The 21,018-nt window shown below is 41.7% G+C and overlaps 1 protein-coding gene across 1 annotated transcript in view; it reads left to right on the forward strand.

Annotated features, from left to right (window-relative positions):
• The window catches only part of LOC139712388 (protein quaking-A-like), a 56,573-nt gene extending 49,953 nt beyond the window's left edge, over positions 1 to 6,620 (forward strand). Inside the window, exons 4-5 of the mRNA XM_071624214.1 lie at positions 5,897 to 6,116; positions 6,526 to 6,620. Of these exons, the coding sequence (XP_071480315.1) occupies positions 5,897 to 6,116; positions 6,526 to 6,620 (315 nt within the window). The remainder of the gene's footprint in view (positions 1 to 5,896; positions 6,117 to 6,525) is intronic.
• Positions 6,621 to 21,018: the final 14,398 nt, after the last annotated feature.

The following is a 21,018-nucleotide window of genomic DNA, read 5'->3' on the forward strand; positions in this document are numbered from 1 at the left end:
CCACCCGACAGTAAAGTAGTATTTGGCAATCTAAACAAAAAGATTGTTAATACATGCAATCCAAAATAATAAAATGGATGCGCCCCCCCCCCCCCAAGTTGACGGACCCATTCTGGTCAGCTGGTCTATGCAAGTTAATTTTTTTTTTTTTGAACATGATCGATGAATTACACAAATTGTTTATTTCCATAGATTGTTATGTTGGGCAAGCGTATGTATTATGTTACTTGGTAAACAAGTGAAGTGCCTAACCAGCTGAGAAAAAAAGAAAGGTCATTTGTACCCATGTGCACATATAGGCTGACTTCAAACTGGCTTATTCAGAGAAACCAGTGAATAAGAGGCAATGAGACCCCAAACATCAAAGAACTGAAATACTTGCGGTGAATTGATCTGTAAAGTAAGGTAGTGCTCATCGCTGGAATGCTTTAAAATTCAAGAGCCAGTGACAGGCAAGCAAAATAATGCAAGGGTGCATGCCGAGCTGTTCATTTGGCCACAAAGGAAGCTACAGTGACTGCTCCTGTAGAATTTTTGTAACAATAGTTTGAAGATTTGGCACTTAGTGTAGAATTGATCAGAGGTAACTTGAGGAAAAAAATAAATAAAAGAGCTTAGTGAAAATAGCGGCATCTTTGTTATTTACCCATTTATTTTTTTTTAGCATATCCTAATAGCGCATTAGGATGAACAGAAATGTGTAGCTTGTTTCACAATGAGTCAAGTTATCTGAGAGATGTCATCCATTTTAGCAACTCTGTTGGGTCAGATTCCTTCTGACCTTCCCCTCCCCCTTTCACGATGTTTGATGAAAATCCAATGCATCCTTTTTTTTTTTCTTTTTTACTGCAACACCTTTGGTAGAGTGGGGACAGTGGTTTTAAATATTCACAAATTGCACTATACACATGCAAGTCATGATAATGGCACTTTGATGTATATTGCATGTATATTGCATCTTATCTGCTTTGTCCAAACTCCATGTAGCAATCCTCTGAAAGCTCTATCCTCCAATTATCCATCCAATCACGCTAAAAAAGAATCGAATCGGGGGCCCGCAAAACGCCTTGATAGCAAATAGGGGGGTCGTAACCACTCTTAATTGTTTGCATGGAAAGTGGTCATGAAAGATGCATAGGAAATAGACAGGCATCAATGATAATCAATACATTCCTGTGGCCTCTTCCATGTGGGGATAGGGAAGTATGTGTTAGGAGTCTGACACAAAGGGGGAAGGGGGGGGTGGGGGTGATGTCATCATGCCATTACATGACACTAGACTGTACAATTGTAGCATCATGGTTAGCTAGCTAAACAATGGTTGAATGGGGGCCATGCAGTGTGGAAGGGGAATAAAGAGAGAAAGGGGCGAACAAAACAATTAAGAAAAAAAATCAATTTGCAGCCGTTTGAGAAAAACATGGGGAAGCGTTAACGCGAACATGAGCAGTGCGGTTGTAAACAAAAGTAGCTCCCCCAGATGGGATGAATGAGATGGGGAAGGGGTGCATGCGGTGTGTTGATGTCAGTGTAACTAAGGACATCTGTGCAGGCTGCAATACAAATCCAATTGCCTGCTAGCCCTGGGCAAGTCAAGCTCAGTGTTAGGACAAGTGAAATTAGTGGGCACTTACCTTAAAAAAGTTTAAATAATAAATAAATTTGGGGAATAAATCCTGCCGAGTGACGAAAACTGCTGAAGTGTCTGTTACAAAAGTCCCTAAAACATCTTTGAAGCAGTTTACAGTTTTGGCTGATTCAAAGAGTGTGCCAGTCTAGATAGACCCCATGGCTTCTGTGTGATCTTATCTTTATGTTGGGTTTACAGTATGTATGGGGGAGGGGGGGGGGGTTAATTCTTGAAGACCCTTCTTCCACTTTCACTGTCACCATATCAAAACCAATCAAGGTGAACACATCACGCCGTCTTGATTCTATTTCATTTGCCCACATATTGGTTTCTGTGTTAGTATTTTAGAATGCAAGACATATGAGAAACCGTCAAGGATTTTTCAATCCATCCCTGCAGTCACCCCTGTCCTGCTGCTCTGTTTGAGAATCCAAAGATTCCTTCAGTCCCAAACCTGCCGCTTTTTGCTGATTCTAGAATATGAGTGCAGAATCAGAGAGAACAGATGACTTCCTGCTTCAACATTTGTCAGAAACTTCCTGCAGAACTGTGTCGTGTACATGTATATTGCCATTGGGGGCAGGAGAGATGGAGTTGAGGGTGGGGGTGAAGTGCGGTGGAGTTCAAAGGGCAAATGTCGGTGCCGGATGAGAAATGAAAAGAAAGCAAGCAGTCGGAGCGCCGCAGGTGGCTCATAATTTCTTGAGGGAGAGTCAAACTATCGGTATGCAATGAGATGACATCATGCTGAGTCTGAACTGCGGGAGTTTAGGAGTGACATCGTCCTCGATATCGTTTTGATTGCCAATGATGCAACTAGGGCCGTCCTCTGTGAGAAATTCGATGATGCAGTCAGATGTATGCGTATGTGTTACAAGATGGTAGGGGGAAATATATATTTTAAGTATATTGTCTTTAGCGGGAGGGGCTGAAAGAGAGACAAAGAGTTAAACTAGCAGAGATAGCATAAGCTGGTTTGAAGGACTTGATACCCAAATTCTTTGTTTTGATTTATACCACACTGGCGCTATTTTGCAACCAGGTCAAACTTTATCAAACATCAAAAGTAGTCATCCAAGGTTTTGCTGGCGACAGAGATCTGAAAATCAAAGCAAAAATACACATTTGGAGGGGATGGTGTGTGAATGTAGGCCTACAACAAAGAGACCAAGGTCTTTATTGGATAATGATGATTTACAACATCTGAAAGACATCACAACAAAAAAAAGAAAAATAGTCTTTTAGTTATGTTCATATGCAGTTGCCAAAATTGAAGTTTAGGTCAAAAACTTAAATGTCAATGATTAGTTCCACTTGTGAATTCACGACGTGGTTTCATACCTAAACTTTAAGGTACACCTTATGAGCAAGTCACACTCGATGATTACAACGGAAGTGCAGAGTCTTAGCTATGACCTAATGCTCATATAAAATAGCGCTACTGGATGTTGACCTGGAAGCAAATGAGAAGCGAGGTTCACGCTAACTCACAAGCTAAACTGTAAGATTGCTAACTTTTGAGTGCGTCCACACGGTGCTAAACTACAAGCTAATCATTGAGAGTTAAGTTTTCTATCTAAACTTTTAAGTTAGGAACAGCGTGTGAACGTAACTTTCGAAAGCGTAATCAGAGGTCGGCTCATGCGCCTGTGGTATGGAATTGCTGCTTCTCTCCAAGAAAGCAGCAAACATTGGGAGCTGAAAGCAGGGCATGGAAGGACACATTGAAAATTTATTACTGCCAAAATTTTCATGTGTGAGAGGCCCTCCCTCCTCTCTCAGTTCAGCGATACCTGCCATGATGTTGTTGTGAAATAACAGCAAAATTGAAGTGGAGGGGGGCAGTATTCCCAGTTCAACATCACCCTCTTCCCCACCCAACTGGCTGGCTGGCTGGCTAGCTGGCTGGCTGACTAGCTGGCTGGCAGGGGAGGAGAGAGTTGCTGAAGGTAACAAGGCTCTGCTCCCAGAGAATTGAGGAATGCTGATAAGGAAGAAAACTATTCGGAGGTGAAAGCTGCAGGGAGTTCGCAGAAGTCGTGGGGAGAGAAGTGATGGATTTCGGCGGGGTCAAGGAGGTCAGGCCAATTTGAGATGAAGGGGAGGGAGAGAGGGCAGGCAGAGGGAAGAATTGATGTCAAACGTGTGGGAGAAAAGTCAGAGGGAGGGAGGGCAATGTAGTAGAGGATAAGTTCGTTAGTTTATGGGGGGGGGGGTTTTCTGTGTGAAGATGCCTGAAAGATTGAAAGAATGGGTGCCATGGTGATGAGGAAAAAGGTTTGAAGGAGGGAGGAGGGTAGGTTAAGGTCAGGAGCGTAGGAGGGAGGGGGAGGGGCACGGGCACGGGCACGGGGTATGATGTCCCCTGTGAAGATGCCAGAGAGGAACCCAGAGTGGTAGTCATGGTAATCGGACAGGAGGAAAGGTTTTGGTGGTGGTGGGGGGAGGAAAAGAAATAGCGCACGGGGTGGGGTCTTCCAGGAAATGCAGACAAAGGATAATCTCAAAATATGGGACCAGAAAGGGGGATGGGGGTAGGAGGTGAAGGTTGTTATTGTGACAAGAAAGGGGAAAAGACTTGTTTAAGGCAAGCAAGTAGGAGTCTGTAGGAAAGGGAGTATGTGGAGTCTAACTTCAGAAGTGGAATATATAACATTGAAGGAACACTACTGTGCAGAGCTCTGTCAGCAGGTCAAATTCATGGAAGGGAGGGGTGGGAACAAAGTACTACCCAAACATCTTGACAGCATTTCTGTCAAGATAAATAATGGTAAGGGCCACAAAGGCTTGTGTAGAACTTCCTGATGAAAAGTGGATTCGATGTAAAAAAAAAAGTGTAGAAAGATAGATAAGTGCACGTATAAAGGCAGCTTCCATGATGTAACATGCAGGCAACGAAGGTGTGTTACCCACAAAGCACTCAAGAATAAGAGAGTAACTACAATTGTATCCTATTTCACCGAGAGTTTCACAGAGATGCTTGAATTCATTTTTCGCCACCTTATTTGAACAAAACCATTCACTCAATCAAAGTGAACAGAAAGAGTTGTACTCCCTCTCAATAGAATGCACACTTATTTCTCACTGATACTAAATTCACCCTTCTGCGCCTCCCCATGCCCTTGTACTGCTGATGCAAGTTTTGCAACAAGAGAGAGATGGGAGCCAGCCAGAGATTTTGTGCGGAAGAGAGCTTTGGGAATACTTCAGAGTGAGAGAAAATGAACAAAGCAAAGCCGAGTGAGGGGCGACTGCGGTGTTATGTCACAGAACTTGTCAGAAGTTAGAAGGGAGAGCGCACAGACAGACAGACAGACAGACAGACGTGCCGAAATGAGGAATGATGAGTTTGCGACAGGTGCTGCGCTTCTCAGGGTCTCAGGCAGAGGATGGCTGCTAAAGCCTTTTTTAAATGCCTATTTGGGGTCAAAGGTCACATTAGTTGTCACCATGGGGGTAGAGAAAGGGCCACGCTGGCTCCAAGAGGCACCTGTGCATAGCAATGACACCAGGTTAAAGGCGCTAGTCGTGCCAATTTGTCCCATCAAATATGGCTGATTATGCAGTGCACTGATTGTATGTGGAGTGTGAACTGTTATGGTGAGGGCATTTTATATTCAGTGATGAATTATTTGTGTATTTATTGTGTGTGTTTGTGTTTCGTTTGTGTTTGTGTGTGTGTGAATTGATCAATTTAGGCCCTATTTCTTTGACTTGAAATGTTAAGTTGTTGGAACTTTTGAGCAACTAACAACTATAAATGGAAGAGGTTCTTGCTCCCCTCATGTATCTCATGCAAGGTTAACAACAGCTGGCCCTCCCTTGAATGAAGACCTTCAAGCCAGCATACATCGTATCAGTGATACCTGATTTAATATTGTTGATGTTGTGACATGATCTCCATCATAAAGGGAAGAATATGCCAGAAAGATTTGCAGAGTAACTTCACATTGTGTGTTTTCATGTCTCATCACCACACAGTTAGTTGAAATCTCATCCGGTTCCATTTTCTTGCCATCAGCGTTGTAATGACAACTTTGTTGTATTATGTATTTTGTCAATATTGTATGTTATCGAAAGTTTTCGCTTGCTGAAAATTGTTTTCTCATGAAAATTTAAGCATCGATGATGATTGTTGAGCAAGTCCCTTCCGACTGTGCAGTGTTTCTTGATCATCAACTTGTCATATCGTTAAGTTGTTATCTATTTGTTCCCACCACCCACCGAAGTATCACCTCTTTTCTTTCTTCTTGTGTCGCGCCACAGGAGGACATGAACAGGGGAAAACAAAACTGGGAGCACTTAAACGAAGAACTCCACGTACTCATCACGGTGGACGACACGAAAGAGAGGGCAGAAGTCAAACTGAAGAGGGCGGTAGAAGAAATCAAGAAGCTGCTTGTACCCACGGTAAGTACGCCAACTCAGGCCGGCGTCATATTGCAACTGTGCGTCAAAGCGGAGAGGACACTTTTATTTTTTCCATGTCAGAATTTTCAGCAATAATAAATGGGGTTTGGATGATGATTACAATTTAAAGATTATGACCTTCTAGTGAAAGCTAATAAATCATGCATGCTAGGAAGTTGAGACAAATGAAATGATATTTGCAGACCAAAGTCTAAACCTGATTTTCTTCCATTGTGCATGTTTGGATTTAAACAAAAAATATGAAGAAAAAAACCCCACATATTAAACTAGTTCAACATACCCATATTTGTGTTCAAATTTTTTTTTATTGCAAAACTTGTATACCTTTAGCAAGTTTTAAACTATTTGTAATTGGCTATACCCATTCACACAGAGAATTTGATAAGTATTTACATTACTGTTTCCTTTACAGTGAGACGTTTTCAATGTCTTTCTGCTATTTGGTCATCAAAACATTTCTGAAGGCTTTTCCGGGCTGTCCGCCCTCTTCCGCCATTTCCAGAACGTGCTCCATCCCACACCTTCCCCCTTTCACCTGGCGTTTGTGGTGCTTGCGTAGAATTTCACCCCAAACTGGCAAGATGATATAGAATTGATGTCGAAGAAAGCATGACCTTTTTTTTCATTATTATTATTATTTATTGATTTTTTTTTTTTCAGTATGAATCGACCCAGAGACGTTTTGAGTCAGTTCGTGTCAAATAGTCTACTTGCCAAACTGAATGTTATTTGTTAGCCACCTGAAGTTGCACGTGTCTGTATTGAGCAACGTGAAGAAAGGTGCATGCCTCTTGTGTGAGACACCCAGTAATGTGTCTGACTGGTTGGCGGGAGAGGTCGATCCCAAGGGAGTACACATCCCACAGCCAAGAAGTCAAACTCCTTCCCCAAAATCCTAACCACTTTCTCGATTCTTGATATTATCATTGCCTCTTCATTCTATAGGCATTAACCAGAATACCAGTCTGTCTGTCTATGACTATATACAAAAGTGCCTCTCTTGAGACCAGTGAATACTCATTTGGGTCTTTTTATAGTTGAAATGGAGATTAAAACCTTTTCTCATTGTGAAGTAGGAGGGGAGTAGTAGCCTGAATTACTGCGGCTGTCTGTGTGTATCCAAGTGTCGTGGTGTCGTCAGGAAGTGAAGTTTTCTCTCTCCCTCTTACTCTGCCGTAGTGTTGGTGCACTCATTGAAGATAGCCAGACTTGATGATTTGAAGAACTAAACTTTTTTTTTTTAATAGGCCTATATAAATTGGCACAAGTGTCGTGCTAGACAGCCTAGCACAAGCCTATATCACAACCTATAGAGGTTTACGCTTCCGGTGGCCTGTGCTGTTGGAGGTGGAGTGCTCTCATATGTGCCCACAAGAAACTGCCCACCTCCCTCTTCAAGGAGAAACACGCACTCACTGGTTTCCATAGAAACATATGCCAACCTCATGCTAGACTACCAGGGAACTCTGAATGGTGGTGTCTCTCTCACACCCAGCTGAGTTAGGTAAAAAAAAAAGAAAAAAAGAAAAAGAAGAAACACTTTCATCTAGCATGTTTTTCGGAGGTTCTTGTAGTGAGGAGTATCAGATCCCTTAAAAATAATGATTTTATGATTCGAAATTTCTCCGAGTATCACACTGATTAACAGTGTATTTTCTTTTAAATTTCAAGCCTCTCCTACTAGCTCATAGTATTTCACTATCTTTTTTTTTTTTTTCGTTGGGTTGGGGGGGGGGGGTTGGGGGTGATTTATGGGTTAGCCTGGTAAACGCAAAGAATATATGAGAGGAAACTATTGCAATAATTTGTGGAGGCCTTTTTCAGAGTGTTATGCATTCTTGACACTTACGATGCCAGTGTGAGCTCTCTTTCAGAATGAATTTTGTGTCAGCAAGTTTATGTACGTCATCTCTGGGACAAAACCTTTCTCTCTTTTCTTGAACTTTTTCCCCCAGTTCCATTACCCTAAAGCCAGATTTTGATTGCCCTGTACTTATTCTTCATTCATGTAAACTGAGCGGGGATAATTCGGAACAGATAAAGAGTGTCTTTATTTCTTCCTCATCTTCTTTTCTCCCAAGGCCAGATAGCTGTTAGAAAGCCTGGTTTAAAAGGAAGTAAAGGTATTTTCTTTTTCTTTTTCTTTTTCCTTTTTTTTTTGTCTTGATTTTTTTTTTCTTGAAGTTGAAATCATGGCATTAAAAAAGGCTGTGTGACCAGCTAAGAGCTTTATAGTGGGGCATTGTGTGCAGAGATGTCCAAATTACGTTTGGGCGTTGCCTGAGAGACAAGTTTATGAAGTCTCTTTCTCTCCCTGCTCTGCCCCCTCTTGCACCCTTTCTATGTCTTATCCATCTGTCCGATTGTGAGCCAGAAAAATTGTGTGACACATGGTACATTGTCGCAAAGCTAGCCAATGCGTTAAGAGTTGCCAAGAGTTTGTCCGGCAGTACTGAAAAAGCACTGACCTGGGGTGGGGAAAAAAGAAAACTCAGAGAACAAAACAGGTCGAAGCAAAAGAAGCTTAAGAACAACACTAACAATAACCAGAAGTTTAGATTAAAGATGGCCCCATTACCTAAGCTAAGCAAGCTTAAGTCAAATGTACTCCCCCCCCCCCCCGAAAAAAAAAAGGAAAAATGGAACAATTTGTTCATTATGAGCATTACAAGCTTTACATTCTCATTCAGAAGAGTATGTACAATGCTCTCAAATATGAACAAAAATGTATGCAAATGAATTTCCTTGCATGTAGGGCCTATGTGTGTGTATTAAAGCAATTTTATAAAACTCTATGATATAGTAAACATTGTGCTCTACAAGTAAATTGTAATTTGCTGGGACACAGTGCTATCGTAAGCTGGATTCCTCCAATTATGCTTTCTGTTAGTAAGGCATGATATTGCATGACGACGTAGTAACACAGGAAAATAGAAGATGTACATTCCAGCGAGCTGTTTCATGACTCTTATCTGCCTCGAGTACATGCCAAGACACACATGTACGTCATTCACCATTGAATGGGTGGTTCAATTTGGGCTTGCTTTTACTTTTCTTTTTTTTTTGTGGGGGAGGGAAGGTCTCACTTTTGTGCGTAACAGCAACGTGACAAATCCTGACAGCTTCAAAGACAATAGTCTATTGTATTTTGACAATGACTGAACTCCATGACGAATGACTTGACCGTGATGTGATTTTATTTATTTTTTTCTGTTTTTTTTTTTTTTTTTGATAACCCCTTCAACAAGAACAATAGGAAAGGCTTCTGGAAAAATTCTTTGTCATAATAACACTTCATGTACAATGTAGTATATTCATCCTTCTCTATAGAAGGAGCCGTTGATTACTTCTCTTCACACTCACACACAGCACACAAAGTTTTTGTGATATGCATTTTATCAGGCTCTCATTAAACTTTCCATGTAGTATCCTTTTTTTTTCCATGCAGTCCCCATATTTTCAAGAATCCTGTCAATCCAGGTGGCAACATTGATTTCTCTGTAATTAGCTTGGGAATCTTCCTTCACAATTAGGATGCACATCAAGGTCTGTGGCCTCCTCTTGGCAGGGGCTCGGACCGGACCCAGGATGACAGGCTGACGCCCCTCACTGCCCAAAATCACCTGCCCCCTATCTCGGCAGGGGGGAAAAGATAAGAAGAGAAAATATTACAGAGGGAGGTACATGGACAAACCAAGCGGGGAAAATTAACAAGAAATGCGCCAGGTTTGTTCACTGGAGGACGCTCCATGTTATTGCCCGGAAATTAATCTGGCAGTTAAAAATCAAACTTGGACCCATCTATCTCCGTTTAATTAAGCCTCTTTGCATCATCACTCCCCCCCCCCCCTTTTTTTTTTTCTTCCCCCAAGGGAAAAATGATGAAAAAATAAAAGATGGGATTATTCAGAGAAATTGGTAGCGAGAAGACACGCTCAGTTATGCCGCCAGAAATTGATTTTCACTGGGACATCCAACATCCATCTGCTGCCCCCACAGAGGAGAAGATGAGGGAGAGATATGTATGCCTCCATGATGATCCCCCGTCCAGTTCTCTGGGATCCCATCCACTCCCGGCGGGTGGGAAATCAATGAAGAGCTGTAGATGCCTCAGTGGCGTGTAAGAGTGGATGGGTTAAGTGCAGATGAGATTACTTGGGTATCGGATTGTGCTTCGGCAGCAAGGGAAGGGATGACTGGCCGGATGTATTGATTTTTCACATATGATCCTCTTGCATGCTGGGGGAAGCAAAAAGTCTTTTATTGATGTTTTGTTATTGGACTTCACTGGGCTGGACTGGTTTCAGGGCAATCACCATTTGTCCACTAAAATGAGTTTCACTTATAACGTAGAAGTACATGGGAGTGAATACTGGAGCATGGCCTTTTTCATGAATAGAGAGAGAGAGAGAGAGAGAATAGAATCTTATACAAGCATTCACTCCTCATAGTCCCATGCATTCAAAATAGTGCAGTTACCTGCTTCCATCATAAATGTGGCCATAAAGCCTTTCCTGCAGAATGTGCTTTCTGGTCAAAATCTTGCAGGCACTTTTTGGTTGTGTTCCATCCTTCTACCCCCATCAATTCTCCCCCCCCCCCCCCATTAATTACTCTTGTAAACACAATAAATATTGCAATAAATCTTAGTAGATAATAGATTATCATGTGGTCTCTTAAGGTGATTTAAAGGAGTGTTGGACTCTTAGAACTCTTTGGAGGAAAAGGTGGAAATAGTATGCATCATATTTTCCCCTTTGATTGCTTAAATCAGACCAATAGCCTGTTCTCAGCATTGGGAAGTTGACACAAGTTATTGTAGTATATGTTCCCCTTTAATCATAATCATCATTTTGTTTTCATCAAATGGAAATCAAAAGACTGCATAAGAATGAAGTAACCTTTAACAAGTGCCTATGAAACTGAGACAATTTTTTTTCTTTGCTTATATACAAAAAAGAGAGATAGCACAAGCAGAGTTGATCCTTTCTGACATATATTTGCTACAATTGTGGATCCCACTTCTCATAGTGTGGATAGTATATGTGTGACAGGCTCAAACATGTTGCTATTAAAGATGGATGTCAGTGACAGAAAATGGGGGGAGTAGGTTCTTCATCATCCCAGTGAGATGGCAAAACAGTCTGTAGCTATTTGTTTTGTTTTGTTGTTTCCTCAGTCACTTCAGCTCTGGCAGTTCTATCTTCCTGGCTTTATGGACCCTTTTAGGATGGTCTTTCTTTTCCCACCTGAAGTTAGCCGCTGTTTTTTCTTTTTCTTTTGTGGTTGTTTTGTTTGTAGTCAGTCCATCCGCAGAATCTTTTCTCCTCACTATTCCATTTTCATATATTTCTGCACCGTTGCAGTTGCCACCGCATTTCAGTCACGTTTTGTTTGTTTATGCGGGAATGATGCCCCATGCTCGGCGGACAATGCTTGGCTGCATTCCCTTGTTTTTGTAAAGGAGTGATGGTTTTGTGCAGGCTGTTGAAATAACCCACATCACCCCCCCCCCCCCTTATATTATTTTTGTTCCATTTTCATCAAGTCATTGTGAGATTCAAGGTCCCACTTTTCAAGGTTCTTGGGGGGGGGGGGGGAGGTAAGATTAGTCAAACAATCAGATTTAAACTTGTAACAAAGAGCCCTGGTTATCATGCCAAATGGTGCATTAAGTTATTAGGATGAGAACTCTGTTGTATAGTTGTGGAAAAGAGGGAAGGTCTGGCCCAAAAAAAAAAATTGTGAAAATTAAAAGAGCTTTACTCACTATTATAGCTTCCATGAAGTCAGCATGTGGAGGTGTTATCATTGCAAGCATTTGGAATAATGAATGTCCATTGTAGTTGTTAGCGCCAGACGAAATTGCCTAGCTTTGATTTTTATTTCACAATGAATATGAACAGAAACGAGACATGGCAATATATGGAGGTAAAAAAGAAGTGGTCCAGAAAATCACAATAGGAAAATGGCATCTTGTAAATGGTTGTGTCTTCAAAACCCACTCCCCCCCCCCCCTGAAAATAAAAGGAAACGGAATAAAAATTATATTTTCAGATATTAATGCTTTGTGTAGTCATGCTTGATACTAGGCATATCTTCAGCATGTTTTCTGTTTTCATCATGTTTCATGGTACTGCATATCCAGTTTTCAGTCCTAAAGAACATTTTTGAGTCTCATAATCAACAATACTTTTACAGAATTAGATTTACCAGAATGCAATTATGTGTGTATGTTCTCAATTTATCATTTGTTTGAGGCAACCCACCATAGCTTGGAATAAGACTTATATCCATGTACTCTACTTATGCATCAAAACTACTAATCTTTGATAGTGCACAAATTCCCACATAATTATTCTATGAATGGTCATTTAAGGCAAGTGAAATTTTTATGTGACTGCTTCTTTATTGAATGATGGAAGTGGGTAGGTACGGGATTAAAGGGATTGGTATCGGCATTAAATGCTTTGCTGTCATTGAGATTGTCATAAGCCAGGAGGGGAGGGTGTACCATCAAATATATATAGCTCATGGTTCTTTTAACAGAGCGTGTGCCAGTAATTAGCGGTTGGGTGCCAAATTCGTGTGAAAGATGAGCCAAAGCAGTGAACAGCAATTGTTTCTGTGCGACAGCTTTGCAGGGAACTTTGTCTCTGCTTGCTCCCCCTCCATCAACAGCAAAGATGGCTCAGACACAAATGCGGATCTTGGCATTGTGTACAAGCTGCCATATTAGCTGCCATGTGTCACAAGGGTTGCAGCAACAAGTTTTCCGTAGTTGCATGCACTGTGTGTGATACAAAATGCGGCTAACAAGACTTGGATCATGACATTATTAGTAAATGAATTATTAATCCAAAGCAATGCCATTAAATACTGTAAAACATGATATATTCGCGGCATGAATTTTTCGCGAATTAGAGCCAAAGGCTTTTTTTGTGGCATGAAATTTTTGCAAACTGCCACTGGCATTCAATGCACATAGTGCAGACAAGAACGTTCACGTGCATTTCCATTTTGCAAATCTTGGCGCTCGTGAAATTCGCAAAATTAAAATGCACGCGAACATTTCTCGTTTTACAGTACTTCATGATATTCCTGACACAATATTCTGATATCTGACCTTCAAATGAACTGAGATAATAGTTCAAGAAGTGATTTGTTGCAGAGAATTTCACTGTGGGCGAAGAAGTGCTTTAAACTTTTCGTTTGACATTCAAACTTTTCAGAGCTGGGTAGTGTGTTAGGCTTGTTTAATTGTGTTTTTTAGTAGTCTTGAATTTCAGTATTGAGGTGTTTGCCGCACCTATCTCCTCTGCATTCTGTTTTCATGTTTTGAATTGTGTCACCCACACCCTCTTTAGTTGCTACAATGTCAGACAATATATGCAAACCAGCCAGCTTTGTTAGCCATCTAAAGGTATGAATAAGAATGTGAGTTCTGTTGTAAGCATGTGTCTACTGCTGCAAACTGCAGCCATGTATGACAGAGCTGCATTTATTCATGGTCCGGGTTTCGGGGCGCTCTTGCAAAAAAGAGTTATGACTAGCAAGGGAAGGGGAATCAACCTAGCAAGACAGAATAAATGAACTTGTTTTTGTCCAGAAGAGCAAGGGCAAGATGAAAGGTTGACAAATGTGATAAATGACTTTCTGTGTGTCGCTTGGGGATGTTTTGTTGTTTTTGTTGTTTTTTAATTCTTTATTTTTATATTTATCTTCCATTTTTAATTCATGTCATGGTGGTGTGGATGTTAGTAAGTGATAACTTGGTGGAATGATGAGAGACGGCTCGTATTGCAGGAAAGACCCCTACACATCCTGTGTAGCCAGCTACTGGCAGGAAGTGTTCCCAAGATCTTGGGGATGTGGTGAGTTTCCTGACACCACACCACACAACAGATTTATCTGTCTGCCCACCTACTTACTCTATCATCTCCTACAAAGGAGGGTGCTTAAAGATAAAAGAAAGACTTGTATGTCTTAGAAAGTCTTCAAGTCTTCAAATTCGCTGTTATTGAGGCATTCTCTATCGGGTGCTCTGACTGGGAGGAAAACTCAAATCTGACCTTATTCTAGTTCCCCCATTTACATACATGTAGGTTAAGTGGCTAGTTGAGATGCAAAAAGTCTTATGGCAGTTGGGACAAACACTGTTTGCACCCTCCCGCTCCCCCCACCCCTCTCCCTGCCTGCAATAAGGAGACTCCTTCAAAATTGTTAGCATCCGATCCTGTTCAGTCAGCACTCCGTGTTGTGTAGTTGCCATCTACATCCCCCGGGCTCTTTTGAAATTGAGCGTCGAAATGAAGTTAGGAAGTCCAGGGAAACAGCCATCACGAAACTGTAATTGCCTGGGTGTTTTACTTACGTGTAAAAGTTGTTGTTGATGATCAGGCTACTGCAAAAATTTTGTTTTCTCCCGCTTTCTTCCAGTCGGCATATGGGCAAGCACCCCAGACTTGTGACAGGCAAGGGCCCTAAGAGTTTGCTTTACCAGACAGTGAGCTTCAGTTGCCCCTGGCAAGGAGGCATGTCGCTTGGTAGCCCCCTGATGTTTTCGGCTCTGTGAATGATTTCAGCTCCCGTAGGCATTTGTCCGGGTATTCATAATCATATTCATAATGAGAAACATGCTACTAGTCAACAGGGGTACATAACCTTACTTCACTGTTGAACAGTGAGGGAGTGAAGGAGGGCTTAACTTGTTACCCAGGAGTAATTTCTGTCTGCAGAAGCTATCGGCTTCAGGTGAGAAATGATTGATGGAAACCATCAAACACTGAAATCATTTCTTTTCCTACAATCTGTCAGCATTCTCCAACCCTCACACTTACCTATATGAAATGGCTAAAAGCTGCAGCCATTTTTGTAAATATGTTGAGGGAGTGCCCTTGACAAGGGGGTTTGAATTGAATCGAAATGTTCACTAATACCCCATTTATACTAAGCGAGAAGCGGGTTCTACTTCCTCCAGGGCAGCTTCGAGCAGCCTTTCAATTCAATATGAACAGGCAGAATAAGGAAAAGAAGGTCAGATCTGATCAGGTTCTGACACCACTCACAGGGGGTGGTTTCAGAGCCTCCTATAGCAGCCTCGTAAAGCCATGGCTACAGGTTTCAAGAAGCGGCTTTTTTGCCGAATCAGCGGTAACTTGGATCAGTGGGTAGTGTGCCTGCCTTCAGATCCAGAGGACCCGGGTTCCATTCCCGAGTCTGACTGAGCAATGTCGAGTGTAATTATTTTCAGAATTACTCAGCCAAAAAACTGCTTCTGATGCACAAGGTAAGAAATTTCGGCCAAGTACAGACCAGTAGACTAAGGAGCAAGATGATGACCTGTGACAGATACATTGTATGTTGTCGTATGTTTCGCTTCACAAATAAAAACACAAACAAGCAAATCAAAAGGTCAATTTCCATAAAGTTGATAGACGACAGAGTGGAATTTGAGGCATCTTTCCTAATTGATTTGTAATGAAGCAGAGAGTGCATCTCGCACATTAAAGAAAGGGGGGAAAAAAATAAATCCCCAAGCAAGAAAAAAGGGACCTTAAGTAAGAAGCCCTTAATGTAACATGGCAGAAGCAATTTGTAGAGATTTCCCCTCCCCGCAAAATTCGGAAGAAAGCATCATGCGACGTATCTCCTCCGGTGGCATCATCGATATTGACAATGCTCCTGGCCGGACCGTCGTCCCCTACCCCCACATCGGATCCCGTCTGGCGAGGAGTGCGCAGACGGAAAGAAAATCTTGGAATCCCGCAAACCTTGATCCAAACGCCGAGTGAGAGAGGGAGATAGAGAGATAAAGGAAGGCGGATGGGATCGAAGAGCATGCTTACTGCAAACATCATTCTGGCTCATTTTGTCCATGAGCATATTCACCCGCATCCGCCAGCCACAGGAACGGGGAAGGCGCTGGGCCTAATGTTGCTCTTGGATCGATCAATGCTCGTCAGAGTGACTTTGATGAATCTGGAAGGAGAATCCAGTCAATAATGTTTGTCTGTCTGTCTCTCTGTGTTTTTAGGGAGTGGGCTTGTGTTCTGAATGTTTTATGGTTTATGGTTTTATGGATAATAGCACATTTGATGCCCCACCCCTCCCCCGGGGGAAAAAAAACAAGAAAAAAGAAGGAAATCAAAGATTTTCTCTTTCTGGTTTTGCTGCATCCTCTGTCGTATCACAATGCCTGTCCATAGAACTGATGTTTGTTTTTGCCCTGTCTGCCAGTTCTCATATAATTTGGCAATATCTGGCAATTCACTTTGTATGCTTTAATATAGCTCTTTCTTTCTCCCCTATCATCTTCTCTGTTGTAATACTTGATATACCACTAATAGGCTTATACTTCATTCGTCAATACGTCCAGTCATGTGTAGTCAATTGGAATGCATTCATCATACATGGTATCAATTAGTGAGAGGTTTTTGCTGCATCAAAAAGAAAAAAAAAATATTGGCCGTTCTGCAGTTTTTGTTTCTTATCTATTTCATTTTTTAGCAGATGTGAGATGCTCAATTCCTATATTTCCCTTGGCATTTGAGCTAATATATCAAGCCGTACATATCTTCTCATTCCATTTGTTATCAATTCCTTTCTACTATCCTATGCATTTTTTTGTTTTCTTGTTGCTGTTCTCTTAGTCTAAAGTTTTATCATCTACCTTATTTTCTCTACATCGTCACGTGCATTGAATTTTTGTGTATTTTTATTCCAGGGACAAATTGTCATCACGGATCTGTTCTTCATGTACTAAAGACCTTTGCAGGCGAACTTGTAATAAAAAAATACAAAAAAAAAACAACAACAGAAAAGAATGGCTAACCTTGTAATTAAGATCTGTGCATCATAAATTTCTCTCAAATTGCTAGCCATACCTGCGTGGGATGAAAGCCGAGATAATGTACTGTAATGCACAATTGCATGTCATTTTCTGGCATGCATCATTTACTGCAAATGATTATATTGGCTTCCATAATGAGACTGGTTGTTAGACCCTCCATACCTGTCTAACCGTCTTGTCGTACTCACTCTGTCTCTGATAAATCAAAAGTCAGGAGGCGATGCGTACAGCATGTACACAACCTGTCCCCTCAGCGAATATTTTATGGATAGTAAATCCATGTTAGAGCGGACTGGGGGGGGGGGGGGGGTCAGTTGATAGGAAGGGTCATGGGTGGAAGAAGGCTTTTGTTTTGTTGAGGCTGCTGTTTACATGAGGGGGCGAGCAAGGTGATAATTGTATGTACGGTTTTACGACATTGTAAGTCACAGTGGGGCAGCAGAGCTTAAAATATGGCGGACTATTGGAATGTCTGCATTTCTGAGTAGTGAACGTTTTGCAGCGCTTGGTCATCAAGGAAATGCACAGAGGTTCAATGACATTTAAGTGAAAATAAGTCTGGGTTTTCAAGCACATGCCACCAATGTCAGTTCAAGTGCAGATGACATGCTCAGTTAGAAATAAGTATAGTAGGAACATGGGAATCGCTGGGATTGTATAGGATGCTAATGAACTCTTGCTGTCGTGTTGGCTATATGTTTGTACACAGTGCGAAATTTGATTTTAGGATGGCTGTGCCAAGAGGCTTAAACAGCAAGTGGCATGCAGGTCAGCTAGTCAGGACAGACCCTGGATGGACATGTAGAAGAAGTCAAAGCGATAATTAAGACCCGGAGAAGAGGCTGTGATTGTGTATCTCTCGTCGCGGCGATCTTAACCCCAGATAGGAGTTATGAGGAACAAATGGCTGAGGGGGCCTCATCCTTTTATCTTCCTCGCCTTGAGTTCTTGTTAGAAGCTCGTAGGATCCACTGATGGAATGACACAGAATTAGAGCTGGAGATTAAAGTTCAGAGCATTTTAAACAGTTTGTGACCAATTGTCTCCCTAAGATCTCTTCAGTCTTTCTCTCCATTGTTGTTGCATCATGTGTTTGACATGCCGTGTCAATTAGGTCTCCATGGAGACTGTTGCTAGGTTACAGGGACTTGTTTTGTTCCTTTTTGTTGAGAAGAAAGGTCAGCAGGTGTGCAGTTATCAAATTTGACTTGAGACATCTTATGGTATGAGGAGTATGGCAGTTTTGTTTGACATTGACTTCATTGATTGAATACGCAGAATAGGATCCTATCATTTAGGCCAGCAGTAGCATATGAGTAGTGTATGTCATAAAGCAGATGACTTTAATCCTGGCCAGCTTTGTAATGAGTTGTAGCTACCGTGCCGCCCTGCCCTGTCATGTCACCCCACCCCTATCGACATTTGTGCTCGCTTGCCAATTTTATGCTCGTCAAATTGGCACCCCGCCGCGCAGGCCAGTTTAGATTTTTCCTGTCCACTCTGTTTCGTTCCCGGCAGGCAGGCATATTTTCAACTCGTGTACCAGGTCCTGTGTAGTCTCGTGCAGGACCCAATCGTGACAGAGTGCCCATCACATATCCATCGACAGCAAACCAGGGGGTTGGGGAGCTTTAGGTTTTCTTGATCCTCTGCTAGGAAACAAGTAGATTCAGTAATACAAAACAGTAAAAATGGAAGGCCCTGCCCTTGAATTTGTGAGTCATGTTTCAAGGCCGACACTACCGTGGGGATTATCTGAGCTTCAGTCAAGGGTCTCTGTATGCCTGAGGTATAGGAGCATTAGATCGCAGGAGAAAGTTGTTTTGAATGAGAGCAGTGTACAATGAAGTAACAGCTCGGTGATTAACAAGACCAGGCAAGCACAAAAAATAGAGCGACCGTTCATGATACTTTGTGAATCTCATCTTAGTCATTATGGGTGCATTATTATGTCCCTGCACTCTCCTCTCGTACTTTTCCGGTGAAATTTCACTCATCTTTCTTACTTTCATTTTGTTTTGTATGGGCCTATGTCTTTTGTTTGTTTTTGTTTTTTTTAGGATGGAAAGTTTTTCCCAAGACTGTTGCACTATCTTTATGCAGTTATTTTTATCTAAACCAGCACATATTTTCTCTAGATGTTATTTCTATGTGATGGTTTCTATGGAAATCAGCATTCCCCCCCCCCCAAGCTGCTATTTAGAGTCTGATTTATAGAGGAATAGGCCTACATGCATGACACCAATGGAAAGGCTTAGGACTTCTCCCTTGCCAAGCTATTTTCAATATTTCAAATATTTACACAGACATCAATACATGCGTAGGTCTCCAAACCTTGAGATACAAAATTCAGTGAGCAAGCAATTTCATGTCATCCACTTTGTGAATAGGAGTTTGGATCAGCAGAGAGTAAATCATCATCATTGAATAATGAAAGAGTGGGTTGGCCTTTTGAGCTACAAAAAGTGAATAAATCACAGGACATATGTCGGACAGAAAACAAAAATAAAGTCAGGAAAGAATGCATTTTGGCAGGGTAGCGATATCTGATGATTAGTATGTAGTGTTGATTTGGAAAGTTTCAGTTTTGGGAGACATTGAAGAGGTCAACAGTCTCAGAATTTGTTTGCATTATTCTCACCCGCTGCTCACTGACATCAAAGACCATCAACCATTGTTCTGTTCTGTTTTGCTGGAAATGAACCAATTTGCTCCAGAATAGGTTGTCTTACCCCAGATAAGTTGGCTCAGTTTGCAAGTTTTTGAGTAGCGCTCGTTTTTTCTGTCATGTTGATTTTTCCCTGTATTTGTTGTTTCTGTTCTAGCAGAACATTAGAACGGATTAAAAAAAAAAAGACTGCAGCAAAACTTGTGGGAACTCTTCAGCCCTGGCCCCAACTTGTTTCCAGCGACCCCACCCAATCTTTTCTCCCTATCCCTTCTTTTCCCCACCCCTTTCTTCCGTCACTCCGGCCTTAAAAATTTAAGGGAACAAATTTTAAAATCCATTTACCAAAGTTATTGTTTTTATAATCCACCACTGGCGCAGCATGCTTCGCACCTGCTTGAAGTTCTTTCCAAGCGAAAGTCCAAATTATTTCAGACAGTTTGTGTGACAACTAGGCTTGTTTGTCCAGTGGGCTGGTGCTCCAGCCTGCTCTCTCTTTCTCTTAAGGAGTGGTGAGAAGTATTTCTCCACCCATCCAGAAAGAGAAAGAGAAAGAAGCCGTCCCTAAGGGGGAAAAAATACATATTTGTGTGAATGCCAGTCAGTGCAAAAATATTCAGGCAAAAGAAAACCACTAGGGAAGCTAAAATAGAAGTCCTACTGTAAGAAATGCCTCCACAGTGTGGTCTTGGTCATGTGATTGATTTGTAGTGATTTTTAGTGATGTGCCCCTATCATTTCTTACTACCCAAGATCATCAAAGTTACAAAAGTTATTTCCTTCTTTACAATTACATAGAAAAAATGCAGTCTTATGAGTAACTTTTGAATAATTTGTTATAGAGTGTTTTTCCGTTAAAAAAGTAACAGTGAGACATTTCCAGGAATGGCAGTACCTTTCATAAATTGATATTTTTATTAATATTGTTCAAAAACGTCCCAGTGAGATCATGTTTTTTTATGATGGATAAAGTCTACTGAAGGAGGAGTGGGCCCCACCTTTTTTAGCAGTATCATGCAGTAGGTTTCTGTAGATTTTGTATCATGATTGTTGAATGACTACTGCAACATATGTAGTCAGATCTTGTTGTTGTTAGTTGTTTGTTTGTTTTCAAAGACATAGTTTGGCCAGGCTTCATGAATGATGCCAGTGATGAAGTAAGCTCAGTAATGATTCTGTCTTTTTTCTTTGGGAGGGGGGGGGGGGGGGAGGGAGGGGGAGGAGGGGAGAGGAAGGGGAGAGGAGGGGTAGGGGGAGGATATAAGAGAGAGAGTTGGAACGAGAGCTTGCGAGTGAGAGAGCTTCAGGGAGCACGCTCTCCCGCGTTGGTTGCTAGGGAAGACGAGACTCTTTGCCAGATGCATTGACGTTTTCTCCCCGGCCAGATGCTGCGCTTATCACTCAGAAGATTTGCTGCGCCGCAGCTCTAGAGGCCTA

The sequence above is a fragment of the Diadema antillarum genome, unplaced genomic scaffold, assembly GCF_040938485.1.
Source record: "Diadema antillarum isolate AM-2024a unplaced genomic scaffold, OU_Dant_1.0 seq00001796_RagTag, whole genome shotgun sequence".
Taxonomy (NCBI): Eukaryota; Metazoa; Echinodermata; class Echinoidea; order Diadematoida; family Diadematidae; genus Diadema; species Diadema antillarum.